The sequence below is a fragment of the Lithobates pipiens genome, unplaced genomic scaffold, assembly GCF_037356315.1.
Source record: "Lithobates pipiens isolate NorthernLeopardFrog02 unplaced genomic scaffold, aLitPip1_a1.2 Scaffold_13, whole genome shotgun sequence".
In the NCBI taxonomy this organism is placed as follows: Eukaryota; Metazoa; Chordata; class Amphibia; order Anura; family Ranidae; genus Lithobates; species Lithobates pipiens.
Genome location: NW_027507718.1, coordinates 33881071 through 33906744, shown reverse-complemented (window position 1 = coordinate 33906744; position 25674 = coordinate 33881071). Strand labels below are relative to the sequence as shown.

The 25674-nt window shown below is 44.3% G+C and overlaps 1 protein-coding gene across 1 annotated transcript in view; it reads left to right on the top strand.

Annotated features, from left to right (window-relative positions):
* PGM5 (phosphoglucomutase 5) overlaps positions 1-25674 on the top strand; it is a 186399-nt gene that overhangs the window by 35333 nt on the left and 125392 nt on the right. The window contains exons 5-6 of the mRNA XM_077474984.1: positions 2787-2977; positions 5647-5801. Of these exons, the coding sequence (XP_077331110.1) occupies positions 2787-2977; positions 5647-5801 (346 nt within the window). The remainder of the gene's footprint in view (positions 1-2786; positions 2978-5646; positions 5802-25674) is intronic.

Genomic DNA, 25674 nt, shown 5'->3' with positions numbered 1-25674 from the left:
TGCCACTTATATAGGGACAATGGGCAGTGTCACATGGGTTGATGTCACATGGGTTGGTCACATGGGTTGATGTCACATGGCGACAGTCCCAGCATCCTCCGGGACTGTGACATCGTAAGGGGGCGGGGTCACCATGTGACATCAACCCATGTGACATCCACCCATGTGACATCAACCGATGACCCCTCCCCTTGTCCCTATATAAGTCGCCGCGCAGCACGTCCCTGGCATTGCGGCCGGAGAGAGCGTCGAGTCAACATCTCCAGGAGAAGAAGAACGGAAGGCGGCAGCGGCGGCGACAGAAGACCGGGCCACCGCCTGTAAAAGAGCTATAAGAAGGTGCGGTGGCCCGGCAGAAGAACCAAAGAGGGGGACAACGGCCAGGGTTGTCGGGAAGAGGCCCTTGTCCTCATCAACATGGGGACAAGGTGCTTTGGGGTGGGGGGGCTGCATGCCCCCCTCCCCCAAGGCACCCCCCATGTTGAGGGCACGCGGCCTGGTACGGCTCAGGAGGGGGGGGGGCGCCCGCTCGTCCCCACCCCCTTTCCTGGCCGGCCGGGTAGCGTGCTCGGATAAGGGTCTGGTGTGGATCTGGGGGGGACCCCCACGCCGTTTTTTCGGCGTAGGGGGTTCCCCTTGGAATCCATACCAGACCTAAGGGCCTGGTATGCTCTCGGAGGGGGAACCCACGCCAAATTTTTTTTAGAAATTTGGCGTGGAGTTCCCCCTTCAGAGCTAATAATTCTGTCAAAGTCTCCTCTGTATAGACAGAGATCCGACTTGGAGGCGACCTCCATTGAAATCAATGGGTACAAGACGCCTACAAGTCGGATTGAAGTAGTACAGGGACTTCTTTTGAAGTCGGAGGCGACTTCAGTAGCGTGCATTAAGACGGCTCTCATTCACTTACATTGATTTTTAAATGTTGTCTGACCTGAGGCGACTAGGGGCGACCTGAAGTCGGATCGCAGTCGCCCCTGTGTGAACCGAGCCTGAGGACAGGGTTGATGACCACTGTTTTATAGGAAGAGAATAAAAATCCATAGGCAATAAAATGATTGGCACCTGATAATAATAACTGTGTATTAGGAATAATCTGAGATACTTATGGATACCAGAGGCTCGGGAAATTGTTTTTGGTCTGACTCCCTGTAATCTTTAAAAAACAATAAACTGTAATTTCCTTGAGATAAGAGTGAGCAAAGGGCATTTCCTGACAAAAAGTCATAGGTTGGTACAGGCAGTTTTTTTTTCAGAGATTCAAAACAAGTTCAATCAAGAGTCAACCAAAGCCCAAAAATATGACAATGGCAATATTTTAGGTACCCTGACATTAGATTACAAGGCATAGAAATGGGAGATAATAGTTAACATAATTCTCCAAATAGTAAAAAAAATATTCTCTGTAAGTGATCATCTATTGGAAATGTTACCAATGTGATCTGTCTTTCAAGTACAAATTAATTACAAACCCCAAAGCATCCCCTGAGGTTTAGAAAACAAAAGTAACTACCAAATACTCCAATCATCACATTGCAAAACAATTGTAAAATTATTCTGAACAAATAAACAAATCACTTTCATTAGTTCGGTAGTTATGGAAACAATTTTTTTGTTAAAGCTGAAGTTTGAAATACATCTACAAACACATTAGTATGCAAAATGGTTTATATTCTGTTACCTGAAGGTGGCTGCTTCTGGTAAAAATAGTCCCTGCAGTGTCTGCCTCCTGCCCTGCTGCAGGATACTGCCCTGAGATGCTGCCTTCCGGTGCTATAAAGGGTAACAGCAAGCCACCATTACTGAGAAATTTTGTGCCTTCCACCTACCCCCTGCCCTCTCCACCAGTTATATTGCATATATTACTACTCACCCAAAAATGCATTACACCCTGTGAATGGAGGAGGAGCAGTGGACTGACAGGATCTCCTCCCCCATTCACAGAGTGAAATCTAGTAATACAATTTTTTTTTAATGACAGAGAGGAGAGAAGTGTGTGGTGGGTGACAACTTTTTTCAGTAGCAGCATATACAATCCTGTTGGATTAATGTACACAGTGCAGCTACAGGGTTAAACAGTGCAGAAATCAACTTGCACTTTGCGTTTAATGATCTTTGCATAACATCCACTCTGCTGTCCATATATATACCTCCTTACATTGCTATCACAAATAGGCTTACCAGAAAATGCTATCTAGTATAACAGTAGCCATTGTCTTCCATCTACAATCCAAATTTGAACAAGGATAACATCACTATTCTCTAAATACAATTGTTTCACTATTCTACAAACAAAATATATATAGTGCTAGCATATGGTATATATGGACATAGCTCATATTTATTATAAATGGAATATATCACTTTCTTAATCGTTGTAAAATGTAATCCTAACAAATAACAATAACAAATTTAGATGATATATTTTAGTAAAAAATTACTATATTCTGTTTCTTAATAATTTGCTTGAACATTTTACGTTATCTTTAATGGACCAAAGTTGCTGTGAGCACATCAACAGCATTTCCAAAAAAGATTTAAAATATAAAGAGTAGGAAATGAGGAGATGAATTTGACCCTACCCAGTGACTGCCTAGAGAATGATATTTCTGTTCAAAGCCCTAGCTTGGCTCTTAGGTGTCCATATACAAAAATAACAGATCTTGTTAGCTCAATGGAATTTAATTCTGACACGTTATGGGTATTAGGTCTATGTGTTGAACTGTGCCACCAGCCGCTAATCACTGTCTTAGTCAAGAATGCACATTGTGTCATCTTTCTTCCAGTAATGGGTCCATATGTCCGACGAATTTTGTGTGATGAATTAGGAGCACCTGCCAACTCAGCAGTCAACTGTGTCCCTCTTGAAGATTTTGGTGGGCAGAATCCTGACCCTAACTTAACATATGCCACTGGGCTTTTGGAGGCTATGAAGGGAGGGGAACATGGATTTGGAGCTGCATTTGATGCTGACGGAGTAAGTATTTCATGCATTCAGAGCTTGCTGCTATCTTAGCCAGCATTTTGTGTTGCTGGGAGCACAGTTAGTTACTGACATCACTAAACTATTCTGGGATACATAGTAATTGCATAGTCTGGGGGAACTTCCTAAATTGAAAGGCATCCTTCATGCCCATATTAAAATCTAAAATCTATCTATCTATCTATCTATCTATCTATCTATCTATCTATCTATCTATCTATCTATCTATCTATCTATCTATCTACTGTGCATAAATGTAATTTAAAAAGTGTGTACTCTATGTACCCTTAAAGGATTAATCTTGTATTCATGGTGTCCCATCTACCTCTAAAAACACAGCTGTTCCAAAGCTGGTGATCACTGTTCCTCAATCCTTACATGCACCCACTTCTGGAATTTGAAACACATAACTTCCCAGCTATAGATTAAAGTAGAACTCTATGATAAACCTAACTAATCTTAAAAATGCTCCCTCCCTCCCACCCCCTAACAACTATTCTGACTAACCTGTGTAAGAAAAATCTGTATACTTACAAATTTTTTAGGTCACGCTAGTTCAGTCACAGAATCTCCTCTGTGTCAGCCAGTGCGAGCAGCAGGGAGAGGAAGGCACACTGAACAATGGCTACCAATGCCTGGCAGTGGTGAGATCGAACATAGGCTTACTATGGCTCATTTATTGCCTGTGCTCCCTCCTCTTCCCTGCAGCCTCCGGTCCCCTACAGACACAGCTCCGGATCATGTGACCAGACTGAAATGGCCTGAAAATAGGTAAGTATACAGATCTTTCTTACAAAGGTTAGTTAGCAAAAGTGTTGGGGGGGGGGGGGGGTTTAAAGGATTAGTTAGGCTTATCCTTCAATACTTTCAATCAAATTCTCTGACAAGTATATAATTTTACTTGTGTAAAGCTAAACACCTATTCATTCTGAAATTGTATCTAGAACACTTTTATGTCATTTATTTTGGACCACAAATGTGAGTTAACGTGATCTCTAGTGCTTGCTCAACATTGTTCAATGAAAAGGTTTAGATGGTGTGGCTGCGTCACTAATCATGATGGGGGCACCACCCTGTACTATATTACCCAGTATTATCTGCCGTGACGTCTTGTTAGAGATGGAGCTATGGGTAGTGCCATTTGTAGAGACCAGGGTAATTGTTATGAAAAGCAAATAGGCTGTACCTTTAAAGGGAATCTTCCCCAGAGCTTAGTGAATGCATCTTGCTTGTACAGGATTGGATAATGAAAGTCGACAGACCTTGACGTCATTTACTTAAAGCTGTATATACACCAGCTGACTGAACAAAGAAAACCTCACAGATGTCTGCATCCACACATTACAGGTGGATGCAGGGATCCCCCTGCTGTGCTATTGCATTCGGACATCGGAGACTACTCCCCACCCTGGTTTTAGAGTACACTGATCAGTGTTGCAGCCATGGCTGCAGTGGCTGCTTGAAAGATGGTTTTCCAGTAGGATCAGGCAACAGAACTAGCCAAATTTCAGTACCTGTATGCCCAGCTTAGCTCTGGGAAAAATTCCCTTTCACAGTTCAAATTATTTTGCTAAGTGAAAAGTCTATTTGCCTTTAGTAAATCAACCCACAGGTCTCCTATATGCCCTATTGCATCATGATCTCAACCCTGGAGGGTGGTGCTGGGCAGGACCACCACAGCTTGTCCAACCCACTAAAATGTAACTCATATTTTGATTTGGCCCCCATAGTGTCTAGCGGACAAAGTTTAAACACCAAGTTGCTAGGCAGTCGTTTCTGTATAGATTTAGACTACTTATATGGCAAAAGACAACATTAGTTGGACTATAGTACAAAATTCTATATAGAATATAAAACAATCATTTGTACAAATGATTGTTCTGTAAATGGTAACACATTTGTTTGCCAAAATGTAGCATTTTAAAAAAAATACACGTGTGATAGTGCTTTAAAATATCGAAGTGGTGCTTCTAGGTTTGTGCTTGTGTTCTGTGTAAGATCATTTCCTTATCTAAAGACAACCAAAGAGATATTGGATTTAACATAAAACAGGAAAAAAAATCCAAGCTCTACAAATCAAATTTTCGTATGTTGTTTGCATCAAAGCGATTTGTGGCGTGAACAATTAGTTCAACTCAGAAGTATCCAACTATTTAAGATGTTATTTTATGTCTAGGTGTAGCCTCAACCTTATATAAGGTGAAGGGAATGTTGCCTAGGAAAAAACATCTTGCGAGGAAGTTGAGGCAGTAGTGGGAATTGGTCTTATACATTTTAATGCATCAACCTTAATCCTGATATACTAATCTTTGAAGTTAAATATAAGAGAGGGGCTTGAGTGACCAAAACTATTTATCAGAGTCTACTCTATCCATACAAGCTTATTTCTCATCCAAGAAAGAAATACCAAAAATGGCTGTTAGGGATTATAAAGCAGGATAAGAGGCAACAATGCTAGCCTGTGTTATCAGTAGGATTAAGATTATATTTAGTTTCAGGCTAATAGAACAGATAGTGGGTAGCGGTAAAAGTAGTCTTTGTTTAAGTACTGTATGCACGTCTATTGGTAATATATTTATTGGAAAGCTGATGCAACGTTGGTTAATAGCTAACAAAATAATAATAATTTGTTTTAAAGAGATTAATTTAAAAATATGTTTCAGGATAGATACATGATTTTAGGACAAAATGGATTCTTCGTGAACCCTTCTGATTCCTTAGCAATAATTGCTGCCAACCTCTCCTGTGTACCCTACTTTCGTCAAATGGGAGTTCGAGGTTTTGCGAGAAGTATGCCAACAAGTACAGCCATTGACAGGTTGGTAACCAATGTATATTGTAACAGATGACAGAAAATAAATTATGTATTAACATAGAAGCTGCAATTATCTTTATGGTTAAAAAAAGTTGCACTCTTTATCTATGCATCATGTTTTTACCGTGTATACTAATACTAATGTGGACGTCTTTATATTACTAGTTCTTATCCTTAGAATTGATTATATAAAGAGTTTATTCATATAGTATAATTATTATTATTATTATAATACCAGATTTTTATAGCGCCAACAGTTTGCACAGCGCTTAACAAAATGAAGGCAGACATTACAGTTACATAACAATTTGGTACAAGAGGAATCAGAGGGTCAATTGATACACAATGTAATAGCTGTGGGGAATGAGCTGATGGATGAAGTAAAACAGTGTATTAGTTAGAAGCAGGGTAGCCTTCTTTAAAGAGAAGGGTTTTCAGGGATCATCCAAAGATGGCTAGATTAGGGGAAAGTTGGACAGATTGGGGTAGTTCCAAAGGATGGGAGAAGGTCTGCAGAAATCCTGGAGGCAAGCATAGGAGGAGATGACAAGGGGGCTAGAGAGCAGGTGGCCTTGGGAGGACCGAAGAGAGCGACTTGGTTGGTATTTTGGGATTAGGTTAGTGATGTAGCTGAGGGCAGAGTTATGGATGGCTTTGTAAATTGTTTTACTTATTGTACTTTGAATTGTATTTGTTGGGTGAGTGGAAGCCAGTGGAGTGATTGGCAGAGAGGGGTGGAGGGCACTGAATGGTTGGTAAGGTGGATGAGTCTTGCAGAGGCATTCATTATGGACCGAAGGGGTTATAGTCTATGTGAAGGTAATCCAATGAGGAGGGAGTTGCAGTAGTCGAGGTGAGAGATAACCAGTGAGTGAATTAGAAGCTTGGTGGTGTCATTAGTTAAAAGGCGTATTCTGGAATGATTTGGACAGGGATTGGATGTGGGCCTGAAATGACAGTTCAGAGTCCAAGGTTACCCCTAGCACCTTGGCCATATTAAGAGCTTGGTTTTAGATAGATTCAGTTTGAGTAAGTTTTTTGACATCCAGGCTGATATGTCTGTTAGTAAATCAGTGATGCATGAGGAGATTGATGGGGTGAGCTGAGGGGCAGAGAAATAGATTTGGGTGATGGTGTCAGCATATAAATGGTAGTGGAAGCCATGGGAGGCTATCAGCTGACCCAGGGAGGATGTGCAGATTGAGAATAGTAGAGGTCCAAGGACAGAACCTTGGGGGACCCCAACGGTAAGAAGGGTTGGAGAGGAGGAAGTGGAGTTGTAAGTGACACTGAAGGTGCCGTGAGATAGGTAAGATTGAAACCAATGGAGACTGCAGCCATGGAGACCAAACAAATTGCATTTTTTGAGGAGGAGGGGGTGGTCAACTGTATCAAAGGCAGCAGAAAGGTCCAAGAGTAAGCACGCAAATTAACGACTAAATGTTCAAGGAGCTTGGAGGCAAAAGAGAGTAAAGAGATGGGTTGTGGGGTCCAGTGAGGCCTTTTTTAGTATGGGAGTGATTAGCGCATATTTTAGATGGTTGGGGAAGATGCCAGTAGAGAGGGAGAGGTTAAACATATGAGTTAAAGAGTGTAGGATAGAGCCATATGGTGACCGTAGTATTTGACAAGGACCAGGGTCCAGGGGGCAGCAGGTTAGGTGGGTGTTAGAAAAAAACTTTAGTGACTTCCTCTATAGTAAGTGGGTTAAAACAGAAAAGTATTGATTGTGCAGGAGGAAAAGGAGTGTAAAGTGAGGGAGATATCTGTAGAGTGGAGCTCTCAAGACAAATTGTCTCAATCTTATTTTTGAAATGATTAGCACTCTCCTGGGCATTGAGTAAGTTAGTGGGTGGAGCTGTGGAGCTGTGCTGCTATCTGCTGTACTTTACATAGGCATGTAAGTGCTCTTCAATAAAGACAGTATTACACTATATTGCCTCTCTGTGGCTCCTTTATGGGGGAGCCAGTTTCCACACATTTAAGGAGAAGGAGCATTGGATTTGTACTTCAGAGTGTAATATTTTGAGGAATTACCATTAACCATCTATGATTGAGTGAAGTTTGATCGATACTGGTCACAGTCGATTGGAGCTACATGTGGCTTGGATAACCCTAGCTAACTGAGGAAGGTTTCTGTCTACTATATGCCTGGTGGTCCCTTAGTGACCAGAGATATCTGGTAAGCAGATTTATATGACACTTCGGGTGAAGCACTTTTGTTTTTTGCAAGATTCTAGCACACTGCACTTTAGAAAGACACGGTGTGGGAGATATAATATACACAGAAGATGTGAACTAATATACAGTTTTATTCATATTTATGTTGGACTGGTTTGATATTATATTTATGGTATATCTGCTGCTACAAATTTTGCACTCACCTAGGTTGGGGTGATTTTGAGATAAATACATATTTTTTGCGCCCAATTTCTTTTCACTTTATAGTGGGTGGAGGTAATGATGAAGTAGAGTGGTAAAGGTAGAAAATAGTTGACGGGAATTGCGTGAGAGGGTGTTAATGAGAGTGATAAAGTAGGTCTGTTTGGCAGTGTGGAGGCAGGAATGGTATTTTTGGAGGGCAGATTTATATTGGCTGAAATCTTGCTGTGACTTAGTCTTACACCATAGATGTAACAGTATAAGGTTCTTCTTTTAGAACAGTAGCAGAAATGCAAACAGTTGTCTCGGTGCATATATATATCATCTAGGTCATGAGTCTTCAAACTATGGCCCTCCAGTTCTTCAGGAACTACAATTCCCATCATGCCTAGTCATGTTTGTGAATGTCAGAGTTTTAGAATGCCTAATGGGATGTGTAGTTTCGCAACAGCTGGAGGGCCGTAGTGTGGATCCCTGATCTAGGTTATTAAAGTATACCTGCAATGAGAGAGCTATGCACACTTAGGGGTTGATTTACTAAAGGCAAATAAACTTTGCACTTTTCAAAATGCAGTTGCACTCTGCATGTGCAGTTGCTCCAGAGCTTAGTAAATAAGCAGATGAGATGACTTTTATCACCAAATCAGGTGCATGGAAAAACATTTTATTATTTATTATTTTCCTTGTGGATGATTGGATATTTGTTTGCAAAGTAAATCTTTACCTCATTTAGTAAGCTTTGAAGCAACTGCATTTGCAGAGAGCAACTACACTTTGCAAAGTGCACAGTCTATTAGTCTTTAGTAAATCAACCCCTTAATCTCTATGTTTAAGCCCTTTCTGGGTGAAACATGTCAGATCAGACTTCCTATAATTTTGTTCTGGAACAATAAAGTCTTGTGAAGTCTGATGTTATTGGAGTGTGGCCAGTAGGGATGAGCTTGGTGCTCCATTCGAACGCATGTTCGACTCGAAGATCGGCTGTCTGTCTGTTCGGCAAATTCAGAACTTTGTGGACCGTCTGCACCAAATTCGTGTGACACAAACAGCCCACAATGCACTACGTCATCGCAGTGCATTGCTGGCTCATAACTGGCCAAGCATGCACTGTGACCCCACATGCTTGGCCAATCACAGCGCCGGCATCGTGGAGAGCCATAATTGGCCACAGGCAGGATGCCTGTGGCCAATTATAGCTCAGGGGGCTTAGTACAGGCCCCACACTATATAAGGCCGCCAGCGTGGCGGCCTTGTGTAGTGTGTTGGTGTGCAGGGAAAGAGCTAGATAGGCAGGGACAGTGTGTTCTTTTCTCAGCCATCTGCAGGAGTTGGGTGTTGTGTGCCTCCAGCACAGTATACACCTGTATCTACCCTTTATTGCTGTTGCTCTCTAATACAGCCATCTGCTGGAGTTAGTGGGTGTTGTGTGCCTCCAGCACAGTATACACCTGTATCTACCCTTTATTGCTGTTGCTCTCTAATACAGCCATCTGCAGGAGTTAGTGGGTGTTGTGTGCCTCCAGCGCAGTATACACCTGTATCTACCCTTTATTGCTGGTGTTCTCTAATAAAGGCATCTGCAGGAGTTAGTGGGTGTTGTGTGCCTCCAGCACAGCACAGTATACACCTGTATCTACCCTTTATTGCTGGTGTTCTCTAATACAGGCATCTGCAAGAGTTAAAGTGGGTGTTGTGTGCCTCCAGCACAGTATACACCTGAAGATACCCCTTATTGCTGGTGTTGTCTGTTGCATAGCTTGCATATTAGCCTTTAAAATTAGCACTTTTGATTTCGAACGTTCGAGTCCCATAGACTTTAATAGGGTTCTAAAATTCGTACGAATTTTCAGTCTGGTCGAATGTTCTGGTGCGAACCGAACCGGGGGGTGTTCGGCTCATCCCTAGTGGCCAGTTTGTTTGTTTGTTACAGGTTTCCTTTAGAACCCTTTCACACTGAGACACTTTACAGGTGCTATAGCGCTAAAAATAACACCTGCAAAGGGACTGTAAAGCGCCTCTCATTTCACTCTAATGTGAAAGCCCGAGTGCTTTCACACTGAAGTGGTGCGCTGGCAGGACACTAAAAGAGTCCTATAAGCAGCTTCTTTAAGGCGCTGTAGGAGCGATGTATACACTACTCCTAAAGCGCCCCTGTCCATTGAAATCAATGGGCAGCGCTTTTAACCCTGCGGGCGCTTTTAACCCTTTTTGTGCCGTGGGTGGGAGTTAAAAGCTTTACTGCCGACGCCTGGGCGCTGCCAGTGTGAAAGTTCCCTTTGACAAAATGTTCAGCAAAAAACTAAGTACAAAGCATAAGGAACCTAGCAACAGAAATGATTACTTAGGGTACATTTGTCTTTATAAAGGGTTTGCTGTAAAAGTATAATTCATATTTTTTTTTATTATTATTATTATTCATTAGTAGTGTGCAAACAACACATATTAAAAGCTACAGCTTTTCCTTTTCTGCTCTGCACCAGCTGTCCATCAGCATGATTTAGGCTCGATTTACACTAATCCGTTTTTTGATGCATTTTGCATTTTGTAGAAATTCAGGGAAATTTTTTAACATGGGTTCCTATGGAACATGTTCATGTCAATGCATTTCTGTGCCTCTGCGTTTTTGGAAAGGTTCAGGGACTTTTTTTTTGCAAAATGCAGCATTTTGCATGTAATAGAAATCAATGGACCTGCAACCAAAACGCAAGTACCGCGTTTTTACAGCGATTTTGCCATGATTTGCGTTTTTTTTTTTTGTATTGTACTGTATATAGCTGGTTGCTATGGAGGAGGCTGGGAAGGCGGCCGCCATGTCCTTAACAACCGGTGAGACATCAGCTGTCAGCTGGCTTCCCGCTCAATGTAAAAAAAATGTCGGGGAAAAAAAACATGGTGGGGTTCCCCCCAGGTGCATACCAGGCCCTTGGGTCTAGTATGGATTCGGAGGGGACCCACACACATCAAAATTTTAAAAAATTAATGGCGTGGGGTCCCCCCAAAATCCATGCCAGACCCTTATCCGAGCATGCAGCCCGACAGATCAGGATAGGGAGAGGACAAGTGAGCGCACCCCCTCCTGAACCATACCAGGCCGCATGCCTTTAACATGGGGGGTTGGGTACTTTGGGGTGGGGGGCTCTGTGCCCCCCCAACCTAAAGCACCTTGTTCACATGTTGATGGGGACAAGGGCCTTTTTCCGACAACCCTTGCTTGGTGGTTGTCCGGGTTTGCGGGCGGGGGACTTATCGGAATCCTGGCCCCCCATGTCAATAAGTATGGGGTACATTGCACTCCTACCCATTCACACAAAAAAAAGTAGTGTAGTTTTAAAAAAATACAAGGACATCGGTGCTGACAGATCAATGGGACACAGCATTAGAGGAGGGTCATCCCTGGAGGGCAGCGGCAGAGGAAGAGGAACACCAGACAAAGAAGAAGCAGGGGAGAAGACCGGAGGATGAAGATGCGGGAGAAGATAGAGGAAGACCGGAGGAAGAAGATTTTCAAAAACTGTCTACTGTATTTTTTAACACTATACTACTTTTTTTTAAGTGAATGGGTAGGGGTACAATGTACCCCATACTCATTCATATGGAGGGAGTGGGATCTGGGGGACCCCTTGTTAAAGGGGGCTTCCAGATTCCGATAAGCCCCCTGCCCGCAAACCCCAACAACCACCGGGCAAGGGTTGCAAGGTGCTTTGGGGTGGGGGGCGCAGAGCCCATCCTGCCCCAAAGCACCCATTCCCCCATGTTGAGGGCAAGTGGCCTGGAATGGTTCAGAAGCGGGGGTGCTCGCTCATCCCCTCCCTTTCCTGACCTGCCAGGCTGCATGCTCGGATAAGGGTCTGGTATGGGTTTTTGGGGGAACCCATGCCATTTTAAAAAAAATGTTGGTGTGTGGGGGTCACTTCCGAATCCATACTAGACCCAAGGGCCTGGTATGGACCTGGGGGGGGACCCCACGTTGTTTTTTCTCTGGATTCTTTTTTGTAGCCGGAAATTCTTTCTTTTTTACATTCAACGGTGACTCATCGGTTGTTAAGGACGTGGTGGCCGGCTTCCCGTTCCCCCTCCTTAGCAACCAGCTATAGACAGTGTAAAAAAAACGCAAATTTCAACAAAATCGATGTAAAAATGCGTGCCCAAAAACGTGGCAAGCACCGCAAAAAGCACTGTTAAATAGTTTCCAGGAGAACCAATTCCCAGTAACAAAGAAATCCCATCAAGGGGACAAAATCCCCAAATAATAGATAAATCACCTTGACTTTATCAACTGACTTTGATCACATGGCTTTAATTGTAAAGTTTTGTTGGATTACCACCTTTATACATTTGGGTGATATATGCTATATCCACATTTAGCATCTCAAGATCTCTCTTAGCTATTTGACCTGCATATTGTTGCTCTATTAATTCAGCACAACATGTTTGTTCCTTTAATACTACAACAAGTTGATTGCTGTTTATCATTTTAAAGCTTTAATATATAGATTTAACTCCATGTGGAGGTTTAAGTGCTGATCCATTTGGGTACAAGGAGTGATACTGGACTTTGATGTGTGTTTTTCCATGTCTATGTAAGGCTATTTCACTCAATATCACTCAATATCTTTGAGTGTGTCTCTATGGGTGCATACTATCTATGCATATAGTGATTTGCATAGCAGAGGTCCATTTTGCTTGGTCTTGATCTGTGAGATCTAAAATGCACCAGTTGAAGGAATTTTACCGTATGTAGGCCTGATTGACCTGTTTACTATTATACATGTGCAGAATGAAAAATGTGCTTAGTTTCGGAAGGATTCTTTAAGCTACTAATTTTCGTTTTGTTGCATTTTTAGCAAAATTTGTTTAGTTTCGTTTAGTTTCATTTATTCATTTTCAACCAGATTTTTTTTTTTTTTCCAATGGATTAGATTTGAATTGAAAATATCAAATTCATTCTAATTCATTGTGAAGAATAGCTGATTGTTAAGGAGCAAAGCGGCCTACCAGCTGTAACGTTCTTAAAGCGGGGTTCCACCCTAAAGTGGAAATTCCGCTCATAGGAACCCACCCCCCCTCCGGTGTCACAGTTGGCACCTTTCAGGGGGGAGGGGGGTGCAGATACCTGTCTATGACAGGTATTTGCACCCACTTCCAGGCATAGACTCCCACGGGAGTCTATGCTGTTTTCTGTCTCAGCGCGCTGTCTGCTGGGACACACACGGGTCCCACAGACAGCACGGACCATTCCCATTGCGCTGCGCGACTTGCACATGCGCAGTATGGAACCGGGAAGTGAAGCCGCAGCGCTTCACTTCCTGCTTCCCTCACCAAGAATGGCGGCGGTAGCAGCCGAGAGATCGATTGGTCTCGGCTGCCGATATCGCTGGACCCTGGAACAGGTGAGTGTCCATTTATTAAAAGTCAGCAGCTGTAGTATTTATAGCTGCTGGCTTTTAATATTTTTTTTGTAGGTGGAATTCCTCTTAAAGAACCATGACTCGTGACTCATTGTAAATAAACAATTGCCAGCATTAACCACTTGCCTACTGGGCCTACTGGGCACTTAAAGTCATGTAACACTGTACCCAAATAATTTTTTTGTCCTTTTTTAATACAAATAGAGCTTTCTTTTGGTGGTATTTGATCACTATTTGCGCTATAAATGAAAAAAGACCAAAAAATGTGAAAATTTGTTTCTGTGATAAAATTTTTCAAATTATTAATTTTTCTTCATTAATTTTGGCCACAATTTATACTGCTACATATCTTTGGTAAAAATAACCAAAATTATTGGATATTATTTGGTCTTTGTGAAAGTTAGAGAGTCTACAAGCTGTGGTGCAAATCATAAAAAATTGATAACACCTGAGGTACTGGTGGCCTATCTAATTTCTTGCGACCCGAACAAGCCAGAAAAGTAAAAATACCCCCCAAATGACCTATTTTTGGAAAGTGGACATTCCAAGGTATTTAGTAAGAGGCATGCTGAGCTTTTTGGTGTTGTCATTTTTTCCCACAATTCTTTGCAAAATCAAGATTTTTTTTTTTTTTTTCCATAAAATTGTCATTGTAATAGGTTATTTCTCTCACATGACATGTGTATACCACAAGCCCCAAAATACATTCTGCTACTCCTCCTGAGTATTACGATACCACATGTGTGGGACTTTTTCACAGCCTGGCCACATACAGAGGCCCAGCATGCAGGGAGCACCATCAGGTGTTCTAGGAGCATAAATTACACATCGAACTTCTTGACCACCTATTACACTTTTGAAGGCCCTGGAGCACCAGGAAAATGACACATGACACTGACGTGGCACTGATGGCAGATGGCACTTATACATGGCACTGATGGCATGTGACACTGATGTGACACTGATGACAGATGGCACTAATACGTGGCACTGATGACACGTGACACTGATGTGGCACTGATGACAGATGGCACTAATACGTGGCACTGATGACATATGGCACTAATAAATGGCACTGATGACACGTGACACTGATGAAAGATGGCACTGATACGTGGCTCTGATGACACGTGACACTGATAACAGATGGCACATGACACTGACAGGTGGCACTAATGATAGATGGCACTGATACGTGGCACTGATGACACGTGACACTATAACAGGTGGCACTGGGGACAGGTGGCACTGACAGGTGGCACTGGGGACAGATGGCACTGATAGGTGGCACTGGGGACAGGTGGTACTGGGGACAGATGGCACTGATAGGTGGCACTGGGGATAGATGGCACTGACAGGTGGCACTGGGGACAGATGGCACTGACAGGTGGCACTGAGGAGAGATGGCACTGACAGGTGGCACAGGGGACAGATGGCACTGATAGGTGGCACTGGGGACAGGTGGGCATGTGTGTTGTGTGTTGTGTGTGTGTGTGTTTCACTGTGTGAGTGTTAACTTACTTTTCACTGACACTGCAGCTGCAGCACGGAAGCTCTCCCCCTTAACACGTTGTCTCTGTGTGAGTAGGGAGAGCCGGCGATGAGATGCCATGTTTACATATGAGATCACCTCTCATTGGACACGCCGATCGAGTGCTAAATGGCCGCTGTGATTGGCCATTTAGCACGATCTGTGATTGGCTGTGTCCAAGGGACATGGCCAACACAGAACTTGCCCGTTGCGCACCCGCGGAGGCGTGCAGAGGGGAATTAAACATCCAGGGACGTCCACCCGGCAGTTGGCTTTTGGCTATAGAAAATGTAAAACAGAGTGGGGGTCCACCCAATCCATACCATGACCCTACCCCTTTGTTTATTTACTGTCAGTGGGAACCGAAGATGTCAAATGTCAGAAGGCAAGCGACAGATGCGGAGCTCTTTTTTTTTTATTCGGTTAGCGGCAGCATTTATCGCGATTGATGCTGGATTTACTTCAGGGGACTATGTACTTATTCGCATAGGGAGGGGGGCAGGATCTGGGGCCCCCCTTGTTGATATCTTTTTATACACTTTTCTATACATTTATACCCATAATAGGCACTCACAGAGGGATTTTGTCATGTTACATGCTATTATTGGGGATCAGAGCATTCTCGAATATATAAAAAAACTTACCATTAGAATACTATTGCTGGCTGTACGGGGACTTGTTCTATTTCTCAGATGACCTTCTCCTAAATTGAGATTACTCCCCTATGGGAATCAGACTTCTTAAAGCGGTTCTGCACCTAAAATAAAAATATTAAAAGCCAGCAGCTACTAATATTGCAGCTGCTGACTTTTAATAAAATCACACTTACCTGTCCCAGGGTCCGGCGATGTCGGCGGCAGATGACGAGCGATCGCTCGTCTCGCTGCTGCCCCCGCCGCCATCCTCTGTCAGGGAATCGGGAAGTGAAGCATTACAGCTTCACTGCCCGGTTCCCTACTGCGCATGCGCGAGTCGCGCTGTGCGTCTCTTATGGTCCCCCGCTATGTCTCTGGGAACTGTGTGTTTCCCAGAACACAACGGGGGGGGCGGGGCGTCTGCGGGGGTCTGCGGCGGTCTGGCCGGAAGTGGGTGCAGTTACCTGGATTATCCAGGTAACTGCACCCCCCTCCCCCCTGAAAGGTGCCGATTGTGGCACCGGAGGGGGGGAGGGATCAGATTAGCGGAACTTCCCCTTTAGGGTGAAGAACAAAAAGAAATGTAGCAGCGCTAAATAAGGGAGTAAGTGAATACCTCAAGTGTTAAAAAACTAAACCTATTCCAAAGGTGTAATAACACAAGAATATATAAAAAGTGATGAAATAATCAGCTGGTGAATATATCAATAAATCAATCCATTGCTAAATAAATTAATAAATTAATTATTTAAAAAAAATTGATGAGTCCATATAAATCATGCAATAAAAAGTCCTTGGATGGAAGGGTATAAATTAATTCCATCCTCCTTGACACCAACCAATACGTGAAACAAATAATCAATTGATTAAAGTGAGGTGAAAAAAAAGTCCCAAAAAATAAATAAAGTAGTATTCCGTGACAAATCCACCACCGTATCCAGGATGTGACACCAGATAAAATGCAAGCTTACCGACTAGCAATAAGCTTGTGACTTGCAACCCGGTCAGGGCCTCTATCCAAAGGAGAACCAAAAATCTCCAGTCCCAGGCTCATATCCTAGAGATAAGGCATTTAGGCAAATGTCTCTGGAGGATCCACACTCCACAAGATGTTAATGACAGCTGAGCGGACTCGTCAGGACCGAGAGGCTCCAAAAGGCAGTGATACAAAACCCATAAAAACAAGGGGACTCAACATAGCATAATACCGTCTAAACCATATTTGAATAGGATTAAAGATTAAAATGCACTTACAATATAAAAAATGAATATCAGCAAATAGCCAGCCGGCTGTATATGGACGTCCTTCCACTAAGACCCTGGTATGTGGTGACTTCAGCATGTCAACTCCTCCACATGCAAGTTTCGTCAACACAATGACATCGTCTGGGGAACGACTGGGGAAGACTTCTTAATCTGTCGACCCCACTGATACCCCCCACCTTCCCTTTCAGTTTCCCTTTTTTCCTTTCCCCCTTTCTTCCTGTTTCCTGCACACCCAGTGTGTCAACTTCTCTCTCTCAAAAGCAAGAAAAATGCTACCAGCTATGCGCTGACCTTTGGTGAAACTGCTTTGAGGCCCAGATATGCTTGCCCTATACCATATGAGGTTTCTGTTTAACCCCCACCTCATAGTAGTTATGTGCCTACCAATCTGTGCCATCTTCTCGTGTGTACTTGTCCGTCATGTTCTCCTATGTGACTTCCTCCACAATACAGGATATATGGATGCCACAGCCCTCAGCCTTTAGGCGATGTACTGTATGTTATTGGAAGGAACTTGATCTATTGCTTTAATGCTGTATTTGAACACCTTGTTTGTACTCGTTTATTATATTACGGTTGATGGTTATCATTGAGATAATAGTTTAGATAATAGATAAATCATACTATTGTTAAAGTGGGCTTCCAGATTCCAATAAGCCCCCCCCGCCCACAGACCCCCACAACAACTGCACAGGGTTGTGGAAAAGAGGCCCTTGTCCCCATCAACATGGGGACAAGGTGCTGTGGGGGCGAGCACCACCCCATGTTGAGGGCATGTGGCCTAGTATGCTTCAGGAAGGGGGGTGCTTTCTTGCCCCCCTTTCCTGACCTGCCAGGCTGCATGCTCAGATAAGAGTCTGGTATTGATTTTGGGGGGACCCCACGCCGTTTTTTTTATTTTGTCTTGGGGTTCCTCTTAAAATCCATTCCAGACCAGAAGGGCCTGGTATGGATTGGGGGAGGACCGCCACACTGTTTTTTAACCTCCTCCCGCCCGCCCTATAGCCGAATGACGGCCTTAGAGCGGGCGGCTTCCTTCGCCTGGCCGCCCCTGGACGGCCTGGTGTTTACTTCCGCAATGCACGCCGCCGGGGGCGCGCATCGCGGAAGTATTGTATTTGCCGTGTCTCCCGGAGACAGGCAAATACAGATCGCCGTGAACGGCCAATCAAAGCGGCCGTTCACAGCGTGATCGCAGCTGCCAATGGGAGATGATCTCATATGTAAACATATGAGATCATCTCCCATTGCCGTGTCTCTCCCTCCTCACACAGAGACAGCGTGTGAGGAGGGAGAGTGATCTATGTGTCAGCCCCAGTGCCAGTGTCAGCCCCAGTGCCAGTGTCAGCCCCAGTGCCAGTGTCAGCCCCAGTGCCAGTGTCAGCCCCAGTGCCTGTGTCAGCCCCAGTGCCAGTGTCAGCCCCAGTGCCAGTGTCAGCCCCAGTGCCATCTGTCAGCCCCAGTGCCAGTGCCATCTGTCAGCCCAGTGCCATCTGCCAGTAGTGCCAGTGCCGCCAGTGCCACCTGCCAGCGCCTGCCATCAGCCCCAGTGCCGTCAGCCCCAGTGCCGTCAGCCCCAGTGCCGCCAGCGCCAGTGCCACCTGCCAGCGCCACCTGCCAGCGCCAGTGCCGCCCGTCAGCCCCAGTGCCGCCCGCCAGCCCCAGTGCCGTCCGTCAGCCCCAGTGCCGTCAGTGCCATCAGCCCCAGTGCCGCCAGTGCCGTCAGCCCCAGTGCCACCTGCCAGCACCAGTGCCACCTGCCAGTGCCACCTGCCAGTGCCATCCGTCAGCCCCAGTGCCGTCAGCCCCAGTGCCGTCAGTGCCGCCAGTGCCAGTGCCACCTGCCAGTGCCACCTGCCAGCGCCAGTGCCACCTGCCAGCGCCAGTGCCATCCGTCAGCCCCAGTGCCAGTGCCGCCAGTGCCACCTGCCACCACCAGTGCTGCCAGTGCCAGTGCCGCCAGTGCCACTTGCTAATGCCACCTGCCACCTGCCAGTGCCACCTGCCAGCGCCAGTGCCACCTGCCAGCGCCAGTGCCATCCGTCAGCCCCAGTGCCGTCAGCCCCAGTGCCGCCAGCCCCAGTGCCGCCAGCCCCAGTGCCAGTGCCACCTGCCAGTGCCACCTGCCAGTGCCAGTGCCACCTGCCAGTGCCACCTGCCAGCGCCAGTGCCACCTGCCAGCACCAGTGCCATCCGTCAGCCCCAGTGCCGCCAGCCCCAGTGCCACCTGCCAGTGCCACCTGCCAGCGCCACCTGCCAGCGCCAGTGCCATCTGCCAGCCCCATTTGCCAGAGCAATTAGCCAGAGCAAATAGCCAGCACCATCTGCCAGTGCCATCTGCCAGTGCCAGCCCCAGTGCCAGCCCCAGCCCCATCTGCCAGCGACATCTGCCAGCCCCATCTGCCAGCCCCATCTGTCAGCCCCATCTGTCAGCCCCATCTGTCAGCCCCATCTGCCAGCCCCATCTGTCAGCCCCATCTGTCAGCCCCATCTGCCTCCAGTGCCATCTGCCTCCAGTGCCATCTGCCTCCAGTGCCATCTGTCAGTGCCACGTGTCGTCAGTGCCACGTGGGGTCACTTTGTGGGCATTTCCATTGTCCTGGTGCTCCAGGGCCTTCAAAACTGTAATAGGTGGTTGAGAAATAAGATGTGTAATTTATGCTCCTAGAACGCCTGATGGTGCTATTTCAATATTGGGCCTCTGTATGTGGTCAGGCTGTGTAAAAGTCTCACACATTTGGTATCATAATACTCAGAAGGAGTAGCAGAACATATTTTGGGGTGTCATTTGTGGTATACACATGCCATGTGAGAGAAATAACCTATTACATTGAAAATTTTGTGAGAAAAAAAAAAAAAATCTTCATTTTGCAAAGAATTGTGGGAAAAAGATGACAACATCAAAAACCTCACCATGCATCTTAGTAAATACCTTGGAATGTCTACTTTCAAAAAAGGGGTCATTTGGGGGGTATTTGTACTTTCCTGACTTGTTCGGGTCGCAAGAAATGAGATAGGCCACCAGTACACAGGTGTGATCAATTTTGTGCGATTCGCACCACAGATTGTAGACTCTCTAACTTTCACAAAGACCAAATAATATCCACTTATTTGGGTTATTTTTACCAAAGATATGTAGCAGTATAAATTGTGGCCAAAATTTATGAAAAAAAAATTATAATTTGCAAAATTTTATCACAGAAACAAAGAAATATGCGTTTTTTTTCAAAATTTTCGGTCTTTTTTCATTTATAGCGCAAAAAATAAAAACCCCAGAGGTGATCAAATACCACCAGAAGAAAGCTCTATTTCTGGGAAAAAAAGGACACAAAATTCATTTGGGTACAGTGTTGCATGACTGAGTAATTGTCATTCAAAGTGTGAGAGCACCAAAAGCTGAAAATTGGTCTGGTCAGGAAGGGTGTTTAAGTGCCCAGTAAGCAAGTGGTTAAACAAAAAATGTATGTTGGCATTGTTTGTTTACATTCTGCTGTCAGGGGAATACCCCTAAAAGGGATTGATAGTGCAGGTCAAATATCACAATGAAGATTAATTTGGAACAGAAATTTGCACAAATTGCACCAAAGTTATTTAAATGGTGTAAATTGCTACAACAAATAGTAAATCACAAGCCTTGAAATTATCAGAAGGAAGTCATCCAAGATATAGGTCTGGTTAGGGCTGCAAATCACTCCATGTATATACATTTTCTTTCTCTTACAAAGCAAACTTCACATCAGTAGCTCTCTTAGGTATGACTTCCTGAGTCCCAGGCCAGCTAAATATCTACTAGGACCACCGTCTTTCTTCAGAACTATATTCACCAAGTGTCATCCTTCTATTCCTTATATGATCAAACATATAAATGCCAGTCATGTTTTAAATGGACTGACAGTAGCACTGCTATACTATTCGATTTTTACAGTGTTTCAGGACTGGATTCTTTGCTATCTTTATAAGGAGTGAAGATATGGCTAGACCTTCAACAAAAATAACAAATCTAAATTGATGGAATTGATAAAAGGTTTTATTTAAAAGCATTTAAACCCTTACAAACACAGTATAAATGTGTGCAACTTGATGAAGGAAAATAGCCTAATAACATTTGTTTTTGCCCTTATTTGCACAGAATGAATGTATATCCAGCTTCACAAGATGAATAGCTCTGCATCTTTTTTTATAAACACATTCTATAGTTATCAATATAAAAACACAAATTTCCACAAACGTCACACAATGTTTGTTACAGATAAATATATTCATATACAGGTGCATCTCATAAAATTAGAATATCATCAAAAAGTACATTTATTTCAGTAATTCAATTCAAAAAGTGAAACTCGTATATTTTATATAGATGCGTGACACACAGTGATATATTTCAAGCATTTCTTTCTTTTCATTTTGATGATTTTGGCTTACAGCTAATGAAAGTCCAGAATTCAGTATCTCAGAAAATTAAAATATTACATAAGACCAATAAATAAAAGGATTTTTAATACATAAATGTTGGCTTACTGAAAAGTATGTCCATGTACAGTATAATAGCTTTGAGATTGTTTATAACATATAACTCTTAGAATGAAGAGTTAATTGTTTTATAGCAATTCATCAATTCCCTCTCTTTTTGTTGTCTTTAACCACTTGCTTACTGGGCACCTAAACCCCCTCCTGCCCAGACCAATTTTCAGCTTTCAGCTCTGATGCAGTTTGAATGACAATTGCGCGGCCATACAACATTGTACCCAAATGAAATTTTTATAATTTTTTGGGGGGTATTTAATTACAGCTGGGAGTTTTATTTTTTGCTAAACAAACAAAAAAAGATGCAAAAAAAAAAATCATGTTTAATAGTTTGTTATAAAATTTTGAAAACAGGTAATTTTTCTCCTTCATTGAAATGCGCTGATGAGGCGGCACTGATGGGCACTGATAGGCTGCACTGGTGGGCACTGATAGGCACAGTTAAGGCGGCACTAATAGGCACAGATAAGGTGGCACCAATAGGCACAGATAAGGCAGTACTGATGGGCACAGATAAGGCGGCACTGATGGGCAAAGATGGGCACAGATAAGATGGGTACAGATAAGATGGCACTGATGGGTGGCACAGATGGGTGGCATGGATGGGTGGCATGGATGGGTGGCATGTATGGGTGGCACAGATGGGCACTGATAGGTACCACTGATAGATGGGACTGATGGGCACTGATAGGTGGCACTGCTGGGCACTGATGGGCGGCACTGATGGGCACTGGTAGATGACACTGATGGGCACGGATATGTGGCACTGAGGGGCAGCACTGTTGTTGCGGCAGATTGTGGGCACTGATAGCTGGCACTGTGGGCACTGATAGGTGGCACTATGGCACTGATGGGTGGCACTATGGGCACTAATGGGTGGCACTATGGGCACTAATGGGTGGCACTTTTCCTACACATGGGTGGCACTGGCAGGTGGCAGGTGGGCACTGATGAGCTGACTCCAGCTCGCCGTGATCGGGACTGAAGTCCCTCTCACGGCCGCTGGTGATCGGCTTTTCTTTTTTCTCCTTGCGCTGTCAGCGCGAGGAGGAAAAATAGCCGATTACCGGCTCTGTTGTGATCACATGATCAGCTGTCATTGGCTGACAGCTGATCACGTGGTAAGTGGTCGGAATCGACCCCTTGCTCCGATCTGTGATCAGGCGAGTCTCATAGACTCGCTGATCACAGAGCGCGCCGCACGCACCCCTCAGGGGGCCACGCAGGCCGCTCATGCACGGGACGACGTCAATAGACGTAGTCCCGGCAAAGCAGGTTCGCGCTGTAGCCGTCATTCGGCTATAGCGCGGACCTCTAGTGGTTAATCTGCGAGTGGTCCTATAGTCTTCTTATTTATTACATTGGTTTTTTTTTCAGATTTTTTAGTAAATGTTAGGTATGTTAGGTTTATTGTATATGCAATTAGGCTGAGTTGGACTATCCATGTCTGCAGCCTGTCTGGTTGGACAGTATATGAAATATATATAAATCATTTAAAAAAAATTGGAGTAGCCTGGTATCTTTCATTTTGGGAGGAAATACTTCCTTTCCTCTCCTCGGGGACTCTTCATTCAGTTCCATATCGCAGTCTATTTCTATATTTAGAACAAGACGCAATTCGCCTATAGTATGAAAATTAGGCTTGGATGCTGCAGGGATGAAAGTAAGGCTAGAAGTGCATAGTACATTAATTAGAGTTATGGCAGGAAATCACACTCATGCCCTGGAAGAATTCCTTTTGGTGACGAAACCGGTCAGGCTGAGCTGGATGTTCCTGCTATCGCGCTTTCCTGTATGTGTCCAGATGTCTGTGGCAGCCACTCTTCTTTGAAACCTAATGCTGTTTTTACTTGGATAGGGTTTTACACTATCTAGTGTTTCTTTTATCTGGGATCTGCCCATTTGGACCATTTGGGAGAGGAGTATTCTGGATACTCTGATACTCTGGTATAGATCGTCAGGTGGTTCCTTCTTCTATCCCATGTTGATGACCTGTGCTGGGGATTTAACATTAAACCTGTTTGATCCTATGTAACAAAGGATTCCATTTTATATTGTGGTGGTGGTATACTCACCTGGTGGAGGGAATCTGGACCCAATTTTATCCACAACATTGTTATGGAACCAAATATTTGAATTTATTATTTTTCTTTACGATTGATCACTGTGGACTATCATATATATTTTTTTTACTCTTTTTTTCATATGTTATTATCATATGTTATTAGTACAACACTCTCATTGCCTTTGGACATTTATTGTGAAAATATCTCCCATTGGTGGTGATGCTTTTTGTTTCACACTTATTTTTGTTTTTAATTTTTCACAAGCGCAATATTATTTTGGTTTTCTAGTACAGTATAGTATGCACTATAACAATATTTGGTCTGGGCTCCTTTTACATGAATTACTGCATCAATGCAGCATGGCATGGAGGCGATCAGCCTGTGGAACTGCTGAGGTGTTATGGAAGCCCAGGTCTCTTTGATAGTGGCTTTCAGCTCAACTGCATTTTTGGTTCTCGTGTTCCTATTGACAATACCCCACAGATTCTCTATGGCATTTAGGTCAGGGGAGTTTGCTGGCTAATCAAGCACAGTGATACCATGATCATCAATCTGGGTATTGGTACTTTTGGCAGTGTGGGCAGGTGCCAAGTCCTTCTGGAAAATAAAATCAGCATCCTTAAAGCTGGTCAGCAGAGGGAAGCATGAAGTGCTCTAGAATTTCCTGGCCACACCCTACCACGTTTTGTCATCACATCTTCATCAGAGGGCATGCCACGTATACAGAGGCGTCACAAGGAATTAACCCTGCAGACACCCCCGTGTGCTACTACAGTTGAAATATCCATTGCCAGTGATCAACTGAATAGAAGGTGGACAATGGAATAAATGCAAATGAGACACCAATCCGATCCAATTTCATTTGAAAGGTTCAAAAAATTGTTCTCTGCTCACTTAGTTGTCAAAATGGACTCAAAGGGCACTATGTCCCAGAGATCTCTTATCCAATGTATTTCTCACCACATGCATGCCGGTCTGCATATTACCCATACCTGAACTCAAAATAAAAAACATACATCACAAACAATAAATTAATCCAATATTTGCATGGGTACCCGGAAAGAACACATATCCAGGTTCCCGTACAGACATATCACAGATATTAGAAAAAAATTAAATAAAAATTTGTAAAATATAATGTGAATTAAAGTAGAACCACAATCACATTGGGGGCATGGCCTGGAGCGGCATGAGATAGGACGCATGTGAGTTGAGCTCCGCTGGCCGCATATCCTGATCACTAATCCTGAGACGCAGACTGCATTTTTCTCTCCGTTCTGACCGCTCCGCGAACCGGGCAACCCCAGGGCACATGTCGCCGACGAAACGGAACAACTCAGCGGCCGCCAGGCTGTCACAATTCCGGCATGATGAAGCAGGCCCAGCAGACCAAGATGGCGCCGCCATGCAGGGGGAGGAGGATGCGCGGAGCACAGACACAACCAGGCTCCTCGATGCTATTACAGCATGTCAAGAAGCTGTCACGAACTGCCAAACCAACCTCACAGCCAAGATTGAAAGTAGGTAAAAGTAGATATATCGCTGGTTAGGCAAGACTTTCAGAAACTAAGGGAGAGGGTTACCGAAGCTGAGACCCGCCTGAGTAATGTAGAGGACTCCCTCCCCCCCCCCCCCCCCCTGCAGATCTCCTCGGAGGCCATGCAGCATCAAGTGAATCAAATCCTTCAGAAGCAGGATGATATTGAGAACAGGATTCGCAGATGTAACCTGCGCTTTATAGGCCTGCCTGAAGGGGTGGAGGGCAGGGACCTCCCGACTTTTTTGGAAAAGTTACTTGTGGACACTTATGGAAGGGACTCATTCTCCCCCATGTTTGCGGTGGAACGCCCACATAGACTGTCGGGTAAGCCTCCCCCACCGGGGGCGCCTCCCCTAGCTTTATTGCCAAGTTCCTAAATTTCAAGGACAGAGACACCATCCTCCGCCTCAGCAGGGAAAAGGGGAACATCCCTTTTGAAAACAAAACCGTAGCAATCTTCCCTGATTTTTCTTCTGAAGTTCAGAAAAAACGCAAACGTTTTATGGAAGTGAAAAGACGCCTGC